The 24,914-nt window shown below is 40.0% G+C and overlaps 1 protein-coding gene across 5 annotated transcripts in view; it reads right to left on the reverse strand.

The window, feature by feature from the left end:
* TET1 (tet methylcytosine dioxygenase 1) overlaps nucleotides 1-24,914 on the reverse strand; it is an 87,097-nt gene that overhangs the window by 38,943 nt on the left and 23,240 nt on the right. For 4 of the 5 annotated variants that reach the window (XR_010375075.1, XM_064464683.1, XM_064464682.1 and 1 more), the window contains 4 exons: nucleotides 23,507-23,557; nucleotides 6,901-9,436; nucleotides 5,556-5,646; nucleotides 4,842-4,935 (listed from right to left, as the gene is read on the reverse strand). Coding sequence is in view for 4 of the 5 variants with exons in the window: in XM_064464683.1 (XP_064320753.1) it covers nucleotides 4,842-4,935; nucleotides 5,556-5,646; nucleotides 6,901-9,436; nucleotides 23,507-23,557 (2,772 nt within the window). In the remaining variant the exon portion in view is untranslated. The remainder of the gene's footprint in view (nucleotides 1-4,841; nucleotides 4,936-5,555; nucleotides 5,647-6,900; nucleotides 9,437-23,506; nucleotides 23,558-24,914) is intronic. The other variant, XM_064464684.1, reaches the window with a different exon arrangement.

Raw genomic sequence — 24,914 nt, forward strand, 5'->3', positions numbered from 1 at the left:
TCTGTACAGGACTGTCATTTCAATTTTAACTGTATTTTAGAAGTATTTGTAATTTTTTAAATCCATTTTAAATCCACCCCTATTTTTAACTCTTTATTTATTGTCCTGATATACAACCAACACTACAGAAAAGATAATAAAGTTAAAAATATAAAACCAAAGAAAGACAAATAGTACAGAAACAGAACTTTAAGAAACTACTTGGAAAAGGCACAAAAGCCCCATAATAGTGTATTTGCAACGCAAATCAGGGCCACTATCAGGCTAACAGAATCCAAAGGGTCAACAGTTCACCTAAGTGTTTAAAAAAAGAGGCGCTCAGAGAAGGTCAGGCTCAAGAAGCAAAACCCACTGCTGCTGTGTTCGCAAACAAGAAGTTTGGGAAGATTCCTACGTCAGAAACGTTCACAGGTGACAGCCAAGGATTTTTTTCTGAAGTTAAAGCTCTGACAAAAGTGGTTATGGGACAACAGCAACAAAAAACCAAAACGAAACAACCATCCCCCTCAAACAGCAGCATTTTGCCAAGTTCAGATGATATCCACCAAAGTAACTTAAGGGTAAAACAACTGAAGTATTAAATGTGATGTACATTGTCTTGATTTATAATACATTAGTACCAGAGGGCCTGAAGATTACCGAGAGGATACCACTTTGTGAAAACACCCTAGGAGAAATGTTGATTCAGTGATCACATTAGCCTGGTATCTGTGTGGGGCAAAGCAGTGATCACACAGGAAAGTGTGATGCACAGGGAGAAGTCAAATAAACTTTTCTGAAGTGAAGTCACAGTTCAGTCATACTGCAGGCCTTCCTAGATTTCCAAAAGCCATTCAGTATAAACGCTTTAAAAAAAACCCTGATGTGTCTTGGGACAAATCAATAATTGGTGAAAAGACATGAAACAAAAGGCTGGTATGTCTCCAGTGGGAGCTCTGCAGAACTATGTTCGAGCTTGTGCTCTTCAGCATGTTCGTTAAGGGTAAATAAGAGGATGACAGCATTTGTTGATGACACTAACCAATTCATAGTAGTGAAGACAAGCACAATCTGCAAACAAACGAAGGCGTTCACACTGCTAAGCAGATAGTAATATGGCAGATAAAATTCACTGTAGATGTGCGTATTTAATGCACATGGTGAAAACAATTCTATTTTTAGATAGAGATGGACTATGAGTTGGCCATTACCATGCAGGAATGAGGATCTGGCATAATGCTAGAAAGTTCTACGAAAATGCCAAATCATTGGTCTGCAATGGAGAAAAAGGAAAAACAACTGCTAGGAATTACTGGGAATAGAGCACAAGGCTGAAATCATTATGACAAGATTTTAAGTCCTAGCATAAGAGAACAGGAAGGAAAAGGAGAAATGAAGATGACCACATTTATGAAAGGCAACCGAACACAAAGACATAGCCTCCAGCTCAGGGAACCATTGAGCTATGAATTACTGGAAACCAAGCGAGTCTTCTGGGAAGCAGCTGCCCTGCTCTTACACCTCTCTGCTAACGGTCACTGCTGGAGACAGGATATTGGCAAGAAAGCCCTGGCCCTGACCTGGCTGTTTTTATCGCTTCTTATCTCTTGTATTTATTCAGAGCTGGAGCCTTAAAAATTACATTGCAACTCTGAATAAAGACAACAGATAGCCATGATAGCTTAGTTGATTCAAGCCAATGTCCACTGAAACCAAGAGGAACCCGTAGGAAATGGGTTTAACCCAGAGAACACTAGAACCTGAAGCTGACCTCCTCTGAGGTCAGTGACATGTACCTTTGCCTTCAGTGCAGCAGGATGATGCCTACAGTCAATCATGCACAACTAAAATTCATAAACCATTTCACATGAACTGAGGCAATTGTAATTTCCATCAGACATACTGAGAACAGGGGGAAAAAAACCACCCCACAACACATCTGCTATTAGCTAAAGCATTGATAAAACAATGGGACCTATATGAGTCAAGTCACTTACTGGCTAGCTGTAGGGGATGCACAGTAAACATTAATCTTTTTTATTATATGAACAGGCTACTAAGAATGACAGGTCAGTAATTTCAGTACTTCAAAAGCCTTTTTTCCCCCCCTTTAACTTATTATGAAGAAGTACGATGAACTTGGACAATGCAAAAAAGCAAAAGAACTCCAAACAGAAAAGAAAGAGTACAGTTACACAAGCATACGTCACAGAACAGTAAGTTATTTTCTCATCACAGTTATCACCTACACAAATATCCACAAATCTGAAATCTCTGGCAAAAGTCTATTAATTGCACTTTAATATAAAAATGAGCTGATACAATTTCTGACACCAAAAAAAAGAGAGGTCAGGCAGTCTGCTTGCCACCATATGTACTGGAAACAACAGCAAGCTCATCTTCACTGCACAGTTTAGTTCATGTGGGTGCCAGCCGAATGCTTACTCATACAACTGTTGTAAGGTTTCAAACCCTAGGAAGTATTTGCTGATATTCACGTTCAGCTAATAGGAGCATTCTTGTCCACATCCAGAGGGACAAAGTATCAGCCTAAAATATAATACATAAAAAAACCCATCTGTCTCTACTGTAATTTCTCCTCAAAAGACAACTGAAATATAAAACATTCTGCAAGTTTACGGTAACCTGAAATCAGGAAGAAGACATCAGCTTCTTTTGGGGAAAGGGGTCTGTCTCAGTAGAAGTTTAACACACCAGGCACATGTTTGGAGCCACTTCAGCAAAAACAATTTCTGAGGGAATTGGTGTTATGAAATGCAGACACTAATGGAAGAATGTATGGAGACAGGTATTTTAGAAAGCCTCCTCTAATCTTAAAATATTTCTAATGAACCAATAAGACAAAAACCTAGTGAAAATAATAGGGAAAATTAATTGGGAAAAATAGTTCAATATGATGAACAGAAAAATTTTTCTTATCATATTTGCTTCAGCAGAGCTCCACCATGGTGCTCTCAACCATCCAGTCTCTCAGGAGCCCAAAGGGCAATAGCTTGTCCAGCTGCAAAGCAGAAGCAAGTCTGTCCCAACATACACTGTAAGTAAGTGAAAGTCTCTGTGCAGCTGACAGGACCTTGTGACTGCAATTATCAGAGAGCACAGCAAACTTTTTCCATATGCTTTCAAACGAATTTCACAATTACGTTTCTTTGGTCATAGCCAAAACCCAAATATGCTCCATTATAAGGATTAAAATTAGATTGCCAATGAGAAGTTAATGCAACACGTTAAAAATACCAACCCCAAAATGTGGATTTTATACAGGATGGAACAGTTCTACAGAGGAGATTTCAGTGATTTCCTTCCCTCTCGTAGTGAACAGTCACACAGTAACAGTCAGCAGACTTGGAAAAGCATTCATCCTCTGCAGGTCTGAACTCGCACACACAAAAAAAAAGTCACTGCTGCATAAAACAAGATTGGAACTTAAGTTAAATGAACATTAAAGCTTACTCTCATAAACACTTTACATATAAAAATATGAAAATCTAACTGGAGAGCAGGTCCCCATACCTTAAAACAGCCTTTCTGTATGCATCCAAGTGCTTTGACTGTCATATTATAAACACACGTTGGACACCTGCAGCCATGCAGATATACAATGAAATCTATCATTTCTGTTTTACATAGAAGAGAGTATGTTGATACTGGCAACGGAAAAATCAAGGTTAAGAGTTTTAAATGCCACCTTCTTTTCAACTGCTCACAACTACTTCTAAGGTAAGATTTTTAACTCCTGTCCTTTCTTAAAACCCAGTGTTTTATTTAGATGAAACACTGAAAACAATCATTCCATTCTTTTTGGGTCAGTTGTTTATGAAATTAGTTTTACCATCTTTTTTTCTTGGATGCTGATGTATTATTAAATATTATGTGAAGCAACATGCACATATGGGATTTCTTTCTGAGAAATAGTTTATGTATTGAGTATGAAAAACACATTGACTGTTGCAAACATAAGCAGTAAATGTTTAGCATGCGATACCATTCACATACAACACATAACCTTATTTTTGTCATGTAATTACAACAATTGTACAGTTATCTTCATTGTTTTTTCAATCAAATCTGAAATTCCTAAAGAAGGCAATAAAATTTTGTTCTTTAAACAACCAAGGTCTTTTATTATTTTCCAAAACTCAGTTTACAAGATTTCCAGTCTACTTTTTACCTCCCTTGGTGGTTTCAGCAAAGATTAAGGACAATCAATTCTTTCCAAGCTCTCTCCTGGAGCTTGTGTCTGTTACCTCATTTCCTGGCTCCTATAAAGCAATGTGAGACAAGACTTTGGTGAAAACTATCACCGAAACATTTACATTTCCAAATACTGAGTTCAGTTCCTCAAAAACAGTAATGAACTCTCCATGGCATATGAGACTGAACTTCCTCATCCACCACACTCTCTTTTCTTCAGGTGTTCCCACAACTGAGAACGGTTTTAGAAAACGACGCTGGATAGTCTTCCAGCTCTCCCAAGCAACCATCCCTTCTTTTCTCTCTTTCACACTTCCCAATACCATATTTCACTAGACAGTCCAACTTTCAGACACTGTCAGGGTCTTCTTCCCCTTGATTTGGTCATCTCTGCTAGCTCTGTTAAGCACCTCTCTCTCACACTCATTCAAACCACAGCATAACATATAGCACCACATCCTAAAAAATAAATAAATAAAAATAATTGTTTTCCTTCGCTTCATCATTCAGGCAGACTTACAGATCAATTAAATGAAGAACCAGATCTTCGTTAAAAGATCAAATTATATTTAAGCTCAAGGACTACACATGATTTGATATTTAAAAGCCACACAAAATAATTTTACTGCTGTAATATAAAAACTTACCCACTTGGCAATTGGACACCCCTGAGAGCTTTTTCCTTCCTTTCCTGTATAAACTACTACCTCTATCCTTACAGCGCTTCCTTTTGCTCCATACCTGCATTAAAAAAAGTTCATGAGTAAAACTGCTGTAGACCACTAAAACACAAAACATTTTCAATAAAACAAGAACAGCATATTTATTTCTACTTTACTGAGAACAGAAGAAAACAAAAAATTTTATCATGTCAAAACACTTAAATTTTAAATCCCATTTGCAAGAGTGATTTTTGACACCCCTCTACTGATAAAAAGCTTCTGCCACTAACGAAACATTATTTGGGGAAAAAAATGCTATCTGCATGTAAGTCCTGGTGCACTTCTTCACTAACGTGACCTTTCTGTCCAGTTTGCTACAGCTTCTTTGCATGTAGGACAGTAGGAAACCTAATTCTCCCAGCTGTTGATCTGTCATTCCCATTTACTTCAATGGCACCTAAGAGCACACTGCACTTGAAATTCAACAAGATGCAAGAGCTCAGAAAAGACACGTGTGTTTGGAACTGAAATGCTAGTGCTCACCTCACGCACATCTGAACAGGAAAACATTTTACAGACGAGTACTGCAAAAAGTTTTGAAAAACTAAGATAAACATAGCACCTGATTTCTCATAACCCTCCTTTCCTGTTTAGACAGTCAAAAATACTGTGAACATTAAATGCTCATATTTTTCTCACCTGTTCTCCATTATTTCTCTCACAGCAGCAACACTTGGTCCTGTCCCGAGGTGTGTGTAATATGGGCCTTCATCCTTCTCTATAATTTGCTCTGTAAGCAGATTGAGAAAACTAAGTTGGCACATAGAAAATTTACACCATTACAAGTAAGCTTAGAAATGGTTTACAGAAACATCTTCCGAATTAAATTACAATACAGAAAATTTGTTCCTGAAATGTAATGAATAAAGAGTATGACAGATTTTTCTCCTCAGAGGCATCAAAATTGTTTTCTACTTCTTTCCTCCTATTAATCTGCAAGTACTTTTACTTTGTTATACAGGGATGCTAATTACAGTAATATTTTTCATTCTTTACAAATTTTCAGTACAGGAGCTGGCATGTATTGACCAAGTAAGCTTCCCAATATCCTTGTTGGTAGGAAAGCATCATTAATTTCTTTTAGACAAAGGAGAATCTGGGGGGGGGGGGGGGGGAGACAGGACGGGACACTGATAGGCATATATTACAGAACAGAAAACACAATCCACACTTCTTAACTAGCACTCTGTCACTTCAGAACATTAAAGCAAAGATGAAACAATCCGCCTGTGTATGATTTTTTGTTAAGTCTGACTTGTTTTTCCATCTGTGCACTCAGTCTGAAAACATGGCACATCTAATACCAATCAAGCTGTATTTGCAAAACCCTCAATACCGAGTTCAGTCCAACATCTCATCCTGCAATACAAATTATTACGTATGTGGCTTTCTCACCTGAACACCACCTTACCTCTCCCTCTCGGTGAGGAGAGTCATCTAGTAGCCTTTGACATGGACTCTTCAAGGCCAACTGACATCAGCCATCACGACTAACAGTGACAGTAACAAGATGGCCCACAACTATGCCCTGCGCCTTATCTAACAGCGTTTAGGCAACAGTGACAATACATAGGAAGTTTTCGCCGTGCCCACCTCAGGAAAAAACTAGTTCTAGACCATAAAAATCAGAATCTGATACACTGCAGATAAATGCACATAGAGCTAAGTCAGCAACGACAAAACAAACTCCTTTTCCTCCTTGGTTTAAATTTAAGTGGAGAATTTAAACCTGTCAGTTGCAATACCAAAACCACACAATTCTGCTGTGCTTTGCAGGCCCAACGAACGCCAGGCAAAAGTTACAGAAAGGGGAAAAAATAATTTCCTCCTATTTCCTAACAGCAAAACACTGATCCTTTTGCAACAGCTAAGTAAGTGTCAAGTACATTTCCTCACCAAATTCATTCATTCCTCACTTCCTCATTAAAGGAAGCAATATGAACACACCTCCACCTGAAAGGTACAGGTCAGCAAAAAGACTTACCAACACAGTCACAAGTTGGCAGTTCAGATTGTCCTTTTTTTGTAGGTGTATCTATTAAATTTTTTGTAGGGGTATCAAGAAACTTCATAGGTGATTCAAGGAAACTGCTGAGTGTGTTTTTTGCTGGAGAACACCCTGAGTCGCCTGTGCTCTGTGGGTGGTCAGTACCCAAACTGGTTGATGTCAGAACGGTCACTTCACCTGCACACTCCATATTCCTGAGAGCTTCAACAGAAGCTGGTACCTGGGCCCCACTGCAGGGAACAGGCAGCACCTGTGACTTCAGATCTACTTGTTGTTCGACAGCACCCTGCTGAATATAGGTTTTGTCTCCACTATGCATTTCGTTAGCTCTCAGGTTAGGCTGATTAAAAGTTTGAGGCAAAGGATGCGTCTGACTGACATTCGCTGTTTGCTGTACCTGAGAATTACATTTTTCTGTAAACATCTGTAGGTTTTCACTTGTTCTGTTCAATAAGGATGCTGTTTTCAACTGTGAAACAGCCGGAGGGTTACGGGAGGACAGGTCGCTATATTGGTTACGTGCAACAACTTCATTTTTCAGTGGATCAATGCCTAGTGGGTCACTGGAGCCTGTGGTTTTAATTTGCTCATTCACCACTTCACAGCCAAACAACCTGTCTTTTTTTTTCTCTTGTGGTACCTCAGGTAAACATCTATGGAATTTTATCTGCGTTTGCGGGAGAAACAATCTAGTTTTTTCTTGTGACACTGAAGTATTTTGATTCAGCGCTCTCTGTACTTTGGTTCTTGGAGATTTTTTTTCAGATGAAGCTATTCTGGAGTCCTGTGGCATGGCTTGCCCAAGCTTGTGCAGTTTTGATGATATCCAAATGTCCTGTAACTCACTATGCTGGCATGACAACAGCTCTAGCTGGTTTTGATTATTTTGTTGATAGCGTGCTTCTTGAGGCTTCTTTTTGTGTCTTGGTTTCCATGGTACAGCATTTCCTTTTTTATTTGTTGGTTGTTTTTGCTTTAACAGTAAGGAACTATAATTATGCCTAAAAAATACAGATTCTTTCTTCTGCAACACATCTTGGTTATACTTTGGCTGTCTCTCGTGTGATATTAGATTAAGCAGTGATGCCTTTATGTCATTCTTCTTCCCTCGATTGGTCTGGTTTGATTCAATTAGTGCTGCAAGTTGGGTTAGTTGTGTAGCAACATCCTCTTCATCCTGGCTGTGAATTCCTCCTCCTTTAATCAAAGAAGTAGCTTCCAAGTTCAAATCATTACAGGCTGGCTTTTGCTCCAACTGGCCAAGAGTTTCCAAGTTGTTACTTGCTTGCTGGACATTACGTGAAGCGTTGCAATACCGTGCAAGGGTGACTGGGTCATGGGGGTAATTTTTCTTCGTAGTATAGCATGAAAATGATTTTGCATTAGATGTTAAGTCAGATAAAGTTTTGGTATCTCTTGAGGATAACTGTAATTTATACATCTCACCAGCCAGATTGGTAGGTTTATCACGCAATTCAGAAACTGAGCTTTGGCCATTGTATACCACTGCCTTATTAGGGAGCTGCTTCTGTGAGTGAGCGCAGTGAGCCAAGAGCTGCTGCTCATTCTGTAAGTGAGTGTCTTTGATTTCTTTTAATGCAGAAGATGTGAAGGAGGATGAGATATCTCTTTTGTAACTATCGAACAAGTTGGAAGTTGTTTCTTCTGTACGTTCAGTACTTTCAGTTTTAGCTGGTGAAGCTGTTTCTAAAGGGGCTTCGGATAACTGTGTTAAAGCTTCAATAGCTACAACCTGCTCTACAGTTAAATTTCTGTTTTTAATCAGGGACAAGAAAGTCGGCTGGAGTAAAGAATCCTCATGCTGTGTCTCTGCGTTAGATACTTTAAAGCCATCCTTTCCTATATGCACTTCCTCTTCAGGTAGCGGAGGACAACACAAACTTTCTTGCAGATCTGAAATGGAAACCCTCTGCACAACTGACTTATCAGAATCCTCAAAGATGCTGCAAGTGCAGTTTTCCTCTTTCATTAAAACATTTCCTTGTGTTTCCGGGTGAACGCAGCCAACGCCAGTCGTCAGTGTGTTTACTATGTTATTCAGATTGGTACCCTTCATCCATTGCATATGGGAGTTGCTTGTCAAATGTGTCCGTTCCTCTACGGGTGCTTTTTTCAGCGAAGCAACTGCTTCCGGTGGTGAATAATGTAGGCTTTTTATGCCATTTTTGATGGTCTGTGCAAATGATTTTTTTGGCTCAGCTAACTGACTGGGAGAGACCGCTCTTTCACCGTCTTCAGCATTTTTCAAGTGTTCGTTGCCTGTCACAGTTCCATGGATATCTCCGTTGACATGGACACCAAAAGATGGCTTCTCGTTATGTGCCCACTTCTCTGCTTCTAAGCCTGTCATTCTTTCTTTCTCCTTAGACTGCACATTTTCAATGGGTACTGTTTGGTTTGTTTTCACCCTGTATTTTTCACCATGACCACATATACTGCATTCCATGAGTTCTGGTCTGCGGCCATTTACTGGTTTGTTTTCTAAATTTGCCTATAAAATAATAATAAAAAATTGTTGTAACAGCTTTTCAAAAACATTAAAAATAAGAAGCATAAGATTTAAAGCAATTAAACCCTACTTTGACAGATATGAGGAATATCCTAATTAAGCACAGGCAGAGACATTGAAAAAAAGCCCACAGGCAACCATAAAATACCCTGAAGCCTAAAGACCCTATCCATATTTATAGCTATATTTCCCCACTGTTGGGGGGGCAGAGGAAGAAAGTGTATGCATGTAGTGGTGGTGGGAGACTAAAGAAATCAGTGAACATATAAAAGATGTTAGCATTTAGAATCAGATCTAAGGATTCAATTTTTGATGAATTTGCATAAGCAGATGAAAGTCTCTCGAGTTCAAAGCAGGACTGAAGTCTGAAGGCTTGTACGACAGAAAATTTAGTAGTAATTTGGCATAATTATACCAATTTGGCTAGCCCAATAAACTGATACAGCGCTTGGCTGGACACTCTAGCAAGAATGGCTGGTTTTCAGGCTTAGTTTCAAGTCTTTAATAAAATGACAAAACCTAAGCTGAACTGGACAGTAAGCCAACTAACATCAGCTCACCTGAAAGTTACCCTCTAAACACCGTGTTTAGCTTCTGTATTTACATGGTAACTTTCAGATTTTGGAACAGTCTCTCACGTAAGTTATTCTTAATAGTATTTTCCTAAACTCTAAATCTTAATATTTGGTTAAATATATTCTTCATCTTCCCTGATATCATACAATGCATGTGGTTGAAGCAATGTCAAAATCAAGATAAAATACTGTGTCCTGGAACGAATATGTATATGGGCCTTAAGGTAGTATTATGGATATGAAGTGAGGAGTTATGCAATTTAAGTTTTTAAAAAAATAAGACAGGAACTCAGGCAGAAAGACCAATAAAGGCAGAAATAAATTTTTATTATATTAATCAAATTTTGTATCTATTCATATTACATTTTCTTTTTAAAAAATAATTTTAAGTCACACTAGACAGTGCTGGTACTTAATCTTACTGTAACATCTAAGAGTTATTTAAATAATCCATAGCCTTAAGCCCTACTCAACAAGAAAACCAGTACTGCTTTTCAAATCAGATATAAGCGATACAACTGGTTAATTAACCATCTGCTGGCATAGTACATCTTAGCAGTTCCCAGAAAATAGCACCCAGTTTAATGTAAAACATTCAGTTAAATCAGACGTGGTTTTGTGGTCATACCAACTAAAGTGCACGGAATTCTCTGAGAAAATAACTCAGAAGAACAAATGCAAAATAGATTTATGGTTAATCATAGCCATCAAGACAAAACTGCCGGAAACCCCCAGGCAAAACAAGGCATATGGACCCAGCTCCAGCTGGAGCCCAGTGCTCACCTCACAACTGATCCCCGATTGATAAAAAACAAAACTGGGAATCAATAGCATGCCCTAGGTATTATGAGAGGCATCATAAATTATCACAGAAATGCTATGTAAAAACATGTCCAGCACCTATGCAGCTAAGTCAAACCCATGGAAATTCCATTAAGAAAGATACCTTATTTAATGCTTTTGCATTACACACAGATGCTGACTAATGGTCTGTGAGCCTGAACTCCTCTGGATCCTGGTGATTTTCAATCAAATGATCCACAGACCCAGGGGATCACCGCGCAATTTCTAAGGGATCCACAAAAGCGATTAAGCAGCTCTATTGTTAGCAGAGGTAAACTCATTACACAGGCCTCTGTAACCATACCAGAAAATAATTTAAGGATCCACCGTGGAAAACAAAACATCCACAATTCTACCTAAATGCAATTCAGCTTTTGCACACTTTCACTTAACTTCAGAGAAAACTAGGATATGAAATTGCTTGTTTTTTCTTCAGCAAAAGTATATCTAAGATCTTTGCCAGTCCAGGAGTTGTCCCAGCCATGAGAAAATGTTATTAAATTATTTAATTAGACAATTAGGAGGCTGAGGAGATAGAAGCAAATAGATTAAACTACTTCCCCAGCATTTGTACGTTTGTATGTTTTCTACATAACAACACATTTTCGTATTCCCTTCATTTTTAGACTCACTACATTAAAAAAAAAATCTAAGTCTGGTTAATTGAGAGCAATGAGGTGGGGGGAAGGAGGATGGCCATGATCAACAGAGGTGAGAAGATCTGACACAGAGCCCACTGACAGCACTCAAAGTGCAAAAATGTCATCACACGTCTCTCAACTATGTTGTTCCTCAATAAAATACTTTCATCTGGCCAAAAAGCACTGCTACGCTCAAAAAATGCTCAGGATACGCCCTATTCTGCTAGTAGTGCACAGGTGCAGTACTGTGTCCCCATAAGACCCCAGTGATCCCAGCAGTAAAGTGGGATTACTTTTAAAATAAAATTATTCCTCATACATCATAATTTCCACTAACATTACTGGAAACTGCCTACATGCAATGAGGAAGAAAAAAGAACCAGATGAATCATATCATTGGCATGATTTGGTTCATATTTTATTTTTCCACACAAATAATACTATCATAAAATCGGATTTTTAAATCAAACTCTCTTCCTTTTGAGCCCTATGTTGTTTTTCTCTTCTGTTACTGAACTGCAATGAATCCTAAAAAATACCTTTCCCTCTTCTCTCTTACTGGACTTTGCAGTGGCCTTTTCTGTTTAACATGTGAAATTGTTTCCCAACATAAAAAGAAATGGAGGCATGCTAGGCAGGGGTAGAGCTCATTTGATCCTTCTCCTCAGTGTAAGTCTGGCAGACCAAAAGTAATAGCTCAGAAAAAACCTTTTGCAGCTGAATAACCTAGGAGCAATCTACCTTCAAGTCCTGAATCAGGACTCCAAAAAAAGTATAGTGAAAACTGCAGACAAGGATACCACAACTACAAGCAACAGTCTTAAAACTCATGGAAGTTAAGCACCAAAGCCTGATCTGATTGATTTCTAAATCTTTTACAGAAGTGTAATGAAAAGCTGAAGAATAAACTGGATCAATAAAAGTAATTTCCTCTCTTCCTTATTAAGGAGAGCACTACACTATCTGGAGACATAAAACACTAACAAATCACGCTCAAGCTTAGACTCCGCAGTAGTCACTGCTATAGGACAGGAACCATAGAGTACAGTCTGCTGTAGCCATTGCTGTATTACTTAAACTTCAACCAGACATTACCTCTTGTATACATGTACCCATATATACACAAGCACACAAGTCACTCTGAGCTAATGCTTCCAGAACACATGAAATGCCAGTTACAGCAGATCATTTAACCATTCTGAAAAGGGTCAGATGTTAATGCTCAACTTGTATTTTAACACAAGATGTCTCTGAGGTAATGCAGAGTTCACCAATTCACAATCAAAATCCAGTGCTAAAGCTACCCTAGATATATTTCCATATCTTCGGTACAACAGAGAGCAGGCCATACGTTTATTCCTCGCTTCAAACCTCTGTAGGTGGTAACACTACATATATTGTGCTAAAGGACACAACCAGAAACAATTACTCCCATAAACCAGAAATAACAGATGATGCCCAGATTAACCATGGATAAAATGGCTCCACGAGCAAGTCATGACAAGTTACACCATAACCAATGCCAAGTCCACCTAACCAGCCTGCCCTATAGGATTCTGCCCAGGTCCCCACGAGAATACAGTACCCAACAGATCAAAAGATACTTGAACCTCCTGATTTGTGCCGATAACCAACATGACCCAAAAGGCGCTTCTCCCAAGGTCACAACATTCATCAGCATAAAAGGATGAGTGGGTGACGAGCGCTTGCACTTTGCATCTCTTCCACTGCAGTGCAATGGGTACACATTTGAATCCTGCTGCAGTGTCTGCAGCCACGTAGCCAGCCCCACATGCCTTTCCAGGTTGGCACGGAGCTGGCAGCTCCTTGAAGCTCAAATACCACAACAGAAGTTTTCTTTCAGAAAAACTGTTGGGAAAAAGAACCCAAAGATCCTTCATCTAACGTCCAAACAGGGTGTTTTATTCATGTTCCAACTGTCAGATGTCACCGCTTCACCAAGAGATAAGAAAGCACCAGCAGCAATTTACTCCTGTGAAATTCACTCCTACTCCCTAGCGTCTGCTCCCCAGGATATGCAGGAGTTCAGGGGAATCCAGGACTTGCACCGTACAGGACCAACATACAGTGATAAGATACGAACAGGACAGAGGATAGGGAGACAAAGAGCACAGGCATGGAGAAACAGTTGCTTATGCTAAGTGCTATGCAGAAAGCTGCCCACTGGTTAGAACAGAGATGAATGAAAGGCAGGATGTTGAGGAAAGTATGGACAGCCAAGGTTTTTCGCATTCCAAAATAAATGCAGATACAGTAATACATTTAAGGATAAAATTCTGTTTACAACCACACCACTTCATGTTTGACTACCGTAACACAGACAACAGCAACGTGCTGTAAGTTGCTGCCCAAGGCTGCAGCCTGAGCAGGTTACCAGCAGCGAGAGAACAGCTGAGTAGGGGCAAAGCTGCAAGCTGGGGCATATTCCCATGAACCTCACCAGGGGCATACAGCTGTTACCACCACACTTGCCTAACAGCCAGGTTAGGCTGCACTTCTACAGCAGCTCAGGAAAGGCACATTTTCTATGGGTCTTTGTGCAGAGAAGCAGATTGGGGTCCTTTATTAATGTAACAGCCCACAGATACAAGACGTTTCATTCCTCAAGAGAACAATGTTCACAGATGGCACTGAGGGGCAGGACAGGTAATAATACTGTATTTTTAGAAGCTATTGCAATCAAAGCAAATAGCCTCTACTCTTGGCAAAGTTATGTAGCCAAGTTTTAGCAGAGAGGCTGGTTTACAAAGAAACTCAGGGAGAAAAAGGTTCTGCATATCTGGAGAAAGCGACCCAACCTCAGACAGGTGGCAGAGATTGCTCAGGATGCCCAGGGTTTCCCAGCAGGATCCCCCTCGCTCCCAACTCCCCTCTCCCTGAGTATCAAATATACCCAAAGCCACCAACTGGAGTATCACAACAGGTACCATTTCACACTGGATCTTACGACAGCAGGAAGGTCTGCTTTAGTTGATGGTGTATTTTTTTTTTCCATATCTGTAGCCACAATAACAATGAACATTCTCCAAGCTACAGCTTAGCTCTCTCCTCAGTTTCACCTCCCTTTTATCTACATTTATATCCTCTTTACTATGTTCTTAAAACACCAGGCAGCCTTCCCACCAGGAAAGTTCCTTATCTTGTCTTTCCATGAGGAATTACTCCATTATGGCCTTAAAGCCTTTACATCTTTGTTCTCTTCATTTTCTCTCCTACACCACTACCACAGTCCTCCTGCCCACGTTGCACAACAACTTCAGGTGAGACCACTTACAAAGAACAGCTACAGTATCAGACCCTAAAGAATGCAGCTACTAACAAAATCAAAAACTACAGGAAACTAATTCTGGCTCTAAAGGCTTCAGATGGTGACCCCCAGAAGTGTATTTATTGGATTACTCATTGGAAATAGGTTCTCTCAGATACAAACTCAGATGATTGTTTCCATCAACCTTTAGGACTAGGCTGTGAAAGCTACAAACACGAGCAAGAAAAAAAATGCAGAGTGAAGGACACCCCACTCTCCTACCCAGGCACACAAGAAGTAGATGTGTTAAGAAAGAAAAAAATATTACAATATTTTTTCTGCCACAGAAGGAAACATAAACAAGCATCTTGCTTGGTGGTTTTTGTTTGGCTTGGTTTTTGGGTTTGGTTTGTTTTTTACTGGTGTTTTGAATTAATCATTGTCTGCAACATTGAAACTGAGCACTCAAAGAGACACTGGCTGCTCTGGAAAATATAGCACTCAATTAAGCCACAAAAGACAAATGATACAATCAGCAGCAATATGTATTTCCCTATTACAACCTTCCCTTAATGTGCTCTAACTCAAATGCAGAGATGAAAGAAATTCAGTCTTTGAATTTATCCACCCTAGCTAATGTCTCTTGTGGTCTACTCATTTATGAAACCATCACCATAGCATTAAGAGAGTACTGCCTGGCCCTCAACTGAAATAGAGGATCATCACGGCATTTGTGACAGGGTCTTCAGGGAACAGATCACAGCTATATATAACATTTTTAGCAATGACCTGAAAAAACAGTGAAATTAGTACTGATAGAAAAATAGCAAGTAACGAAAAGGTCAGACATGATGCTTCCTAAATTAACTGGCAAGCCAGCTGCAGACACACATTTCAATACAGCTAAAGGTGAAGTTGTGCATCTAGCAATAAAGACATGGGACAATGTTTACAAAATGCAGGTTTCTATCATAGAAAGCAATGACCTTAAGCAGAACATTAACGTGGTCAATAATCAACTGCACAGTAACTATAGAAACACTTATTACAACTTAATGGCCAAAAGGGTTAGCGAGATTCTTGGGTGCATAAACAACAATATAATTAGGAAAAGACCACTTACTTTCTATCCTGAACTTGGCACTTCTGCACCTGCTAGTGGAATAAAGCATCCAGTTTTGGTGTACCCAATTCAAGCAAGACATTGATATGCTGGAGAGGGCTTGGAGGACCATGAGAGTGACAAAGGATTGAAACATCTTGAAGTGAAAGGCTTAAGTTCACTCTCTGCTCACTCTCTGCAATTTACCAAAGCAAACTGAAAAGCCACAAACTGTGGCTAAGTCTATGTGGAAAAGAAAGCTGATAACAGAAGGCTCCTTGTTCTAGCAGACAAAAGTATGACAAGACTCAATGACTTTAAGTTAAGGCCAGAGAAGTCTGGACTGGAACTATGGTGCAGTGGGACAGAGAAAGAGTAAAGAACCTTTTAAGCATCTTGTTAGGTGTTTTGATGCACTTTTCATCCATTGGAATTTTCCAGTTCAAGTTCTGTGAGGTATTTTTAAAACATGATGCTTAATCCAAGCAAACTGATACAGTCTTACAACCTCTCAGGACAAGAACAAGTGATCACAATGATCTTGCCCAGCGTTCTGTATGCCAAAACAAATGGATACAAGTTAGTAATTTTCTTTCTGTTTCAGTTCAGTGAAGATCTGAACTTCTAAGGTAACGTAATTTTTCGGATCCTATAATCTAACCAGGAAGATATTCAGCTCCTTAATTTAGGGACCGGTTTAAGTGCCTAACCATCTACTGTACAACCAATTATATTATTTACAAGTTGCTACATGCTGGTAGCTGCTTTCAGACCAGATCTGCTAAGGACACAAAACACTAAGTTAATAATGCTTATCAGCCCTCACACACACATATCTTCCCCCCCCCCCCCCCCAAAAAAAATATCAGCACAAGTCCCAAATACACATCGCAACAAGTCACATACAAGTCTTCTCCAAGTTCGAACACCTGTATGGTGGGTGTAGTCTAGCCTGGTTTTAAAGCTGATGGGGTCCAGGCTAAAAGGAATAACTAATACTCTTTTCTATTGCTAAAGTTGGTGACAGGTATGTTGGAGGAACAGCTAAAGGTAATTCAGACAGAAGAAAAAAATAGTTGTGCTGATCACTTAAACCACTAAGCTACACAGCTGCAGCACTATTCAGGATTTTGCATCTATGTTTTGCTAGTTCTCATGAGGCAAAAACACTTTAAAAAAGGCAAATTATATTTGTCTTCTGCATCCATCAGAGCTAGCACACCTACGGTTTTAAATAAAGCTCAAAATGGAATTTATACCATAAATCACTTCCACTTCTCTTTACAGGAGTACAGACTTTCACTCATGTACTGCAGTAACAGCAACGTTGTTCTGGAGCAGCCTGCAACAGTCATGTTTGCACGGCAGAATTCAGACAGTAATCATTACCACAAAAGTAAATACTTTATCATTTTGAAATATACAGAAATTTTTCCTCTTATTCACAAGTCCAGCAAAACCTTAATTTATGAACATTAAATACAGAGCCGAATTTTACTACAGAGCATCAATTAAATTATAATACAATATAGATAACACCAACAAAACACAGAGAGGAATTCAGTCAACTGTCAAGACACAAACCACTTAAAATAAAGTCAGCTTTGAAAAAATCCTAATATTCCAGAAGGCTTAATATTAAAGCTGTTAGGCCAATAAGGACAGCCAAATATATTCTATATACTAATTTTACATGAGTTAATGAAAAGGGATTATTGTTAGTTCCTTGTATGTCATTCCTGTTTTCTTGATATTCGTTAAGTTTCAGGTATTTTACATTTAAAAAGAAAATACCTTTGTAAGAATGGATGGATTCTTCTTACTCCCAAATGAAAACCTATAATTACAGATTTATTTTAATAACAAATCATTTCGTCTCTACATAGACAAGGCTCCTACTAGTGTCAGTGGGAAAGTCTGCTGCAGTAGAATCTGCTAAATTAACTTTCTCATACTCAGTAACACTAAATATAAAAAATCTTAGTATAAAATTGCAGAAAGAAAAAAAACCACAGAAGTGAAAATCTGGTGCCACTCACGTAAGTTTCATGGTTCTCATTGGTTTTCTCCCACATCAGTTACTAAAAGCAATAAAGAAACTTGGTTCACAATATGGTATCAGATTCTAAACAAGTCATGCCCATTTTCCAAGCATTTTCCAGATATTACTATCTATAAACGTATGGACAAACAGCAAACACTGACAACAGATTTCTGCAATTTGTAAGGCCATCTCAATTATTTCCATGTCTAAATTACAGACGGCAAGTTCAATTATTCAATAAAGCTCACAATTCAGTAGTAAATAGAAACAACATCAGCAAAACTACACCCCTGGAATAGGAAACCAGTGCTTATTTTGTGAAGCTGTAACTTCATTAAGAACACGTAAACAACCTACACATCTGACCTTCATCTACACATGTAGATTTTCTTTCCTCCCCACAAACTGTGTTACTTTTACCAATTATTTTATGACATTTTCATTCAAACACATTTTCTACCCTTCGAAGAAGCTCCACCTCTAAATCCACTGAAGTGGAAGACCCAGCACTGCACTAAAACGCACAGTGACAGCCAAGATTTACAAATAAATAGTGGAGAACCCTCCAAAACCACTGTAATCACTAGGTTCAGCCTGGCCTTATTCAACACTTCCCAGCCTCCTTGTGCCTCTGACTCCACCATTCCCTGAGGAGTGGCGCCATCCTCACAACTGCTCTGCCACAGCAACAAACAAGTTAAAATGTAAGACCCTACTCCTCCCTGTCCTCTTCTCCAAGGACGACGACATTTTTGGGAGTTGGGTTGTAGGGGCAGAGAGTAGCACGATAGTACTGCTGGGAACTGAGAAGGAGGTGGATGAGAGAGGGAGCAGCACTGACATAAGCGAGCTCTGTGGGAACAGGGGAGCAAGGGAAGGAGAGCATCTCTACATCCTATCCAGCTCCCTCTGCGCCACAGGAAAACATCCACAAGGGTGAGGCCTCAACTCTCCCAGAAACTAGCTGGAAAAATTAATGATTAGAAAATTACTAGAGTAAGGTTAATAATTTACAGACCATTTACAAAGGCCTTCTTTGTTAGGACTCCATTCAAAAAATGTCTACATACATGAGTAGTCTTAGCAGTACTGTACAAACATAACAGCGCTTCATATGTTCAGATGAGTGCATTCACGTGGAAGCATGCTAATAAATTACAACCATCATGCCTGCACACATCCAGTGAGGTGCATGAGCCCACCAAGGGCAAAAACAAATTTAATCCCATTTAGACAGACACACAACCAGCTTGAAAAAGGTCAATATTAGAGGAACACTTCTTTCAAAAAAATTATACCCAGATTTTTTTAAACTAAGATAAATAAGTAACTTTGCTGTTTTTTTTTAAATTAACTAATTTGTGTAGGCCACTCACATACCAGAAGTAAGCTCTCCCTATCAAAAAAGGGAGCAAAAAAGGCATATAAGAAATAGACAGACACTTTCAACCAGTACTCAAAGCAATTTTAATTGGTATTTACTGAAGGAATACGTTCCAAGGTGATAACGTCCCTTAAAAAAAAGAATAAGATAAGTTGGGGGTTTTTTTGACAACATCCTTTCCAACTTGTATTATACTATTCCGTCTTCGTCCTCTGTAAAATTCCACTGCAGTGCAATTCCATCCATTGACTGGCTCATATCTTACTTTAAAGGGGGGGGAAAAAGCAATAAAATTTCATTTCTTCTGGCTAGATATTCTGGCAGATATTTTGCACTAGAAACATACACCATAATTTAGAATAAATGTTCAAATTCAGTTCAATCCATGTTCGCTCAAAGCATCATGAACATTAGCAGTTACTTTCCTTAGCTCTTGTTAACACGTATGAGCTTGACAAAAAAGTGTATTTTTAATTTCTTTAAGCAGCAAAACAAACTGCATCGTAAAAAGGGCAACAGCAGGTCCACCAAACCAGCTTTGTATTTTAAAGTTGATTTAAGAAGAAAGACTATGCTTTGTATGTGTGGAGGAGAAAAATTAAGAGTGTTCAACTATATACATATTTGTAGCTTTGATGGAAATGAAACTTTTACTGGTTCCTAATATGATGTTTATAAACAAACCAAAAGTTCTAGATACTGAGTCATCTCTGGCTTTTGGCTTGGCTTAAAGTGAACAGATTTTACAGAGTTTAGCAGGCATCGTTCGCACTTTTCTGGCGCACACGATTACCGTTATAGTGTTTATGCATAAACACGCAAACAGAATCAGTCAGAGAACAAAGAACGTGCATGCAGTTATAATACTCACTTAGCACTGCATATATTATTCTGGGTTTCTTCCACAGTCTCTTCCCTTCCCCCCCGGCTTGTTTTTTTGTTTTGTTTTGGTTTTTTTACATCTCCATCAATGCAGCAAACATCTGCAGCCATCCAAACAGCAGCCTTGGCTCCGCAGAGCTAGTAGAAAGACCAAGGACTGTAGTTCTTCATCAGTTGTATCCTAATGTGTGGGAAGTTTCCTTACTGGTGCCACTGCTGTCTAGACTTGATAACCGTAGATCCACCTGACAATATAATGCCACAGTCAACTGTCCCATTCTTCTGAGCCCTGTGCTAATAAACTTGTACTTGACTGCAAACATTTCCCCACTGTTAAGGGGAGGTGCATTGCACTGCCCAAACTGAGTGAGAACACTGCTAAGTGGCTAAAAGGAAAACAATAGTAAGTGAAGCAGGGTGTATAATATGTCTTTTGAAGTGCAGGTGAAGGAGTTTTTAAGAATGAAACCCTTCTATATAGACGTCCCATCATCAGGAATAAAATTAAAGAATTGTCCGCTTAACTGGGGAAAACACAATACAAACATTTAAAAAAACCATGAGTATATTCCTTCCTTAGTATCCATTGCTATGAACTCACACAGACTTTCTTCAATGAGCATTTGCTCGCTAGAAGTGATTAATATTTCAGATGTTCTTTCAAAATAAACATGGAGAACCTAATCCAGTATTTATGGCACAGAATAATTTCCTAAGTGACTCCTTCTACAACAACCAGAAAGGAACACTAAAACACAAGTGTGGAAAATGACAAACAGTAAATGAAAAGTACAGTATAATTGTGTGTATCAGTTTTAGTCTTAAATGTTTGTATCTGTTCAACCTGTTTTCAATAGGAAAGCATTGGTTATTTTCACCCTGGACAGAAGAATTCGGAAATATGTTGGCCCTAAGAAGCACAATTAGAAAGAGCACTATCCCTTCAAGTGAATAAATGCACATCTATAAAACTCCATGTATTCCTGGAAGAGTACTACAAATCTTCCTCTAAGAAAGTTTACAATACTATTTCAAGCAAAACAAAGAAAACAAAAAAAAGGAGTATTCTGTTAAAATTTTGCGTGCATCGCTAGTCAGACACCCTCAATCACTACTGATCATTAAATTGAAGACTGAAGTTATACTTCAATAGATACAACAGTACCACTGCAGATGGCAGTTCCAGCAATCACAGAAGCCAGGTTAGAGAGTGTCATGGAACGTTGTACTCCTAAAAATGCTCTTGTAAGTAAGTCTGCAAATTACATAGCTTTTCCTAAGTTCACTACAGCTGACAGACATATGAAACTTAAGATGACCAAGCTCCCTCCTCCCTTCCAAAAAACAAAGGAAAACCCCACCAACCCCAACCTAGACTTTTAATGAGATGCTGTCTTCAGGGGTACCATGCCTCACTCAGTGCATGCAAGTGAATAAACTCTTACAAAATACACTTCAGCACCACAAAACAAAGACAAATATACAAAGAACAGTACCTAAAACCAAAGAGAAAACACTGCAGAATCAATTCAGCAAAGGAAAAGTCAAACCATAAACAAACACAAGTCCAATGACTAACATACGATTCTACGCACACACAAAAACAGATGAGCCTTTCCATTTAAGAGCCAAGGGAAAAAATTCTTCTGAAGGCTTTTTGGAAAGGAGAGGAATGACAGCATCATATTACATAGCAACCTGCTCTACCATCAAACCAGAAACAGAGGTAATATGAACTCAAAGAGAAAATCCGAAGACCCACTATGAAGCCGTACTGTAGACAGACGCCCAATACGTTATCAGCCTAGCACCAAAAAAACTATAACAACAAAAGATTTTTCACACTTTGAGAGGTGTCATACCAATTACACATTACAAGGCTGAACGACTCATTTACAACAGCCGTTATTTTGCATGCCACTATCAACTTAACCGCACAAAACATAGCATGAACAAAATGCTAAAGTTTTAACTACACCCATGCGCTATGTTACAAGAGCAGCAGTAATTAAAATGAGTAATTAAGACTTCATGAAAAATGCTAATTTTTTAATTGACTTATTTAATGAAAGAAAAAAAACCCACTTGCTAGCGTTGTACAATCGTAATTACTGTTAGCATACAGGAAGGCGGTTTGTACCACTACTCCCACATGAAAAGACAAGACACCCTTAAGATTGGACATACTTGCAAGTCAAATAAGGATATTTGCTCCTTACTTAATCTTAACTTTTATTTTTGCTTTGCCTTACAAAATCATAACTTCTTTAAGCAACTTTCTGTAACGTGTAATACTGAAGACAGCAATAAGACATTAAGACAGTGATAAGAAATTGGGATGTTTTAAAATAAAATTACACTATAGGCACTCAACAATTAGGAAATCCGCTATGTTCAATAACTTCGGAAATTTTAGCATACTGAAACGATACTAAACTATCTCATGTTACATTTAGCTGGTTTAAGAGAAAAGGTCTCCAAAGTTTAACATTTTTTTTCCTCTTTTTCCTTAGCTTCATCTTACATGTACTATCCATCTTACTTGCACCATCCATCCTCCAACACATTAGTCTGAACCCCCAGAATTAATGACTTATTTCTATTAAAAATATTCTAAAGACTAACTGAAAGATGCAATATCAATGTGCTGTTACTTTTTGGAAAAAAAAAAACAACCAACATTAACAATGAGCGTAGTGAGTCAGTATTTTGTTATAAAAACGAAAACGTTTCCATTTGAAAACGAATCTTTTGTTATCATGAAAGATAGCCATTTTAAAGGTCCTGAAGAAACGTGTTACCACGTGAAACCAAAGGCTGTTGTAAGTTTACAAAATTTTCAGTTTCACTTGAGGTGCTCTAAAGTTTAAAGAAAAAAGGAAATCAAAACTACAGTAACGTGTGCGTAAGAATTCCAGTTTTGTTAATTCGTTTTGCATTATAACATTGACTTCTTGCATTAAATTTCAGATGCCATAAAATCTGTATGCTAAAAATCCCACCAACATTCAACTGTTACCTTTGGAAGTATGAAACTAGGAATAGAGAAAATTAAAGTGAATCTTCAATGCAATGGAAAGCTAACTTTTTGGTCTGCAGACTCGTGCAGAAAGACTCAAATATGTATACAACATGCTGGAGAGAAAAAGGAAGAAAAAAAAGAACATGTTCTGTGCTTTTAAAATTAGCTAATCTCCTGAAGAGCTGGAAAGCGCCGCTTCCCAGAAATTAACCCTTTGGTTTCCTAACCTATATGACAAGAAAACGCTACTTAAAATGGGAGGGGATAAATATTAAAGCAATCATCGGTTACCTTTAAAACTCTTTGCTTCCTCCTCTGAGGTCTTTTGTTTTCAGTTAGAACCTAAAAAAACATCAAATTGCAGAATAAGTTGTGGTCACAAAGGCAGACACCTCCGATTTTATGATCAAACTGCAATATTTCTTATAAAATACCTAGAATGCTTTACATGCGGCACTTTAGAGGGGCTGACGGAGGCTCTACGCGGCCCCTCCGCCGCCACCCGGACACACGGCGACGCCGGAGACGGCCGAGGGGAGAGGCCCCGCCGCCGCCCCCCTGCAGCCCCGCATTCCTCACAGCGGCGCCCACCGGGCGGCCATCTTGCTTCCTGCCGCAGCGGCGCCCTCCTCCTCCTCCAGGCGGCGCGAGCCTCCCGCGGCCCCGCGCCGCGCGCCCCCGCCGCGGGATGGAGAGAGGGATGGCGGGCGGGCTGGCGGGCGCGCGGAGCCGCGGGACGCGCCCGGCCAATGGGGCGGCTGCGGGGGGGTGTCGTCGTCGTCGTCCCGCCTCCTCCCGCGCTCGCGCCGGCCCTGCCCAAACAAAGGGTCTCCTGTGCGGGCGCCGCAGCGGCCGCCCGCAAGAGGCGGCACGGACTCGCCGCACCATGCGGACGGGGGCGACACCCGGCCGGCCGGCGACCCCGGGGTCTTGCCTCTCCCTGAGGGCTGCTGCGTACGGGGTCAGCCGAGGACACAGCCCACCCCCCACCCTCCTCCGTGCACCCGCACGCATGCCGCCGTGTACACGCAGAGGTGCACGCGTGCGCGCACCAGTGCACACGCATGTGCGCGCTGGGCAGTGAAGCGTTGGATGTGTTGGACGCTCCTCTGCAAGCAACAGGGTGTCCGTCCCTGCAGGGGTAGAGGTGGGGATGCATCGTGGGGCTTTGCTGGTAACGGTCCCCCTCACACCCCGACTTGTCCTGGAATGAGTGGAAATCGCCGTTCAACTGGAGGATGCTGCACCTCTCTTGCCGTGCCTAGCCGAGGGCCTGCCTTCGCCAGCTGCCTCGAGCTAACGGAACCGCTGCACGGTACCAGCCCCCTCCAAAAAACTCTGCCCAGCACGCAGCAGACCCGAAAGCCAGCAGGCTCACGGGGACCCTGCCTGTCCGTAGCCGTAGCCTGCTGCATGCAACCCACGCAGCCCCGCCGCAAGATGAGGTGCCGTCTTCGTCTATTCCCACAGCACCTAACAAAGTATCCGCTGCAAACAGATTACGATGTGAACAGGCCACCACATAAACATGAAATGCAATGTTTTTCCCACGTCTCCACCTGCTTAAAACGTTCATCTATATGGAAGGAGGGGGGAAGGGTCACAGCTCTACCACAAGTTTTCACACCCTAAGGTATCACAGTCACTTGGCTAAGCATGGACAACAAACAACTTACCTGACACACCACTAGGCACCAAA

This window comes from Phalacrocorax carbo, chromosome 13 (genome assembly GCF_963921805.1).
Source record: "Phalacrocorax carbo chromosome 13, bPhaCar2.1, whole genome shotgun sequence".
NCBI classification, from domain to species: domain Eukaryota; kingdom Metazoa; phylum Chordata; class Aves; order Suliformes; family Phalacrocoracidae; genus Phalacrocorax; species Phalacrocorax carbo.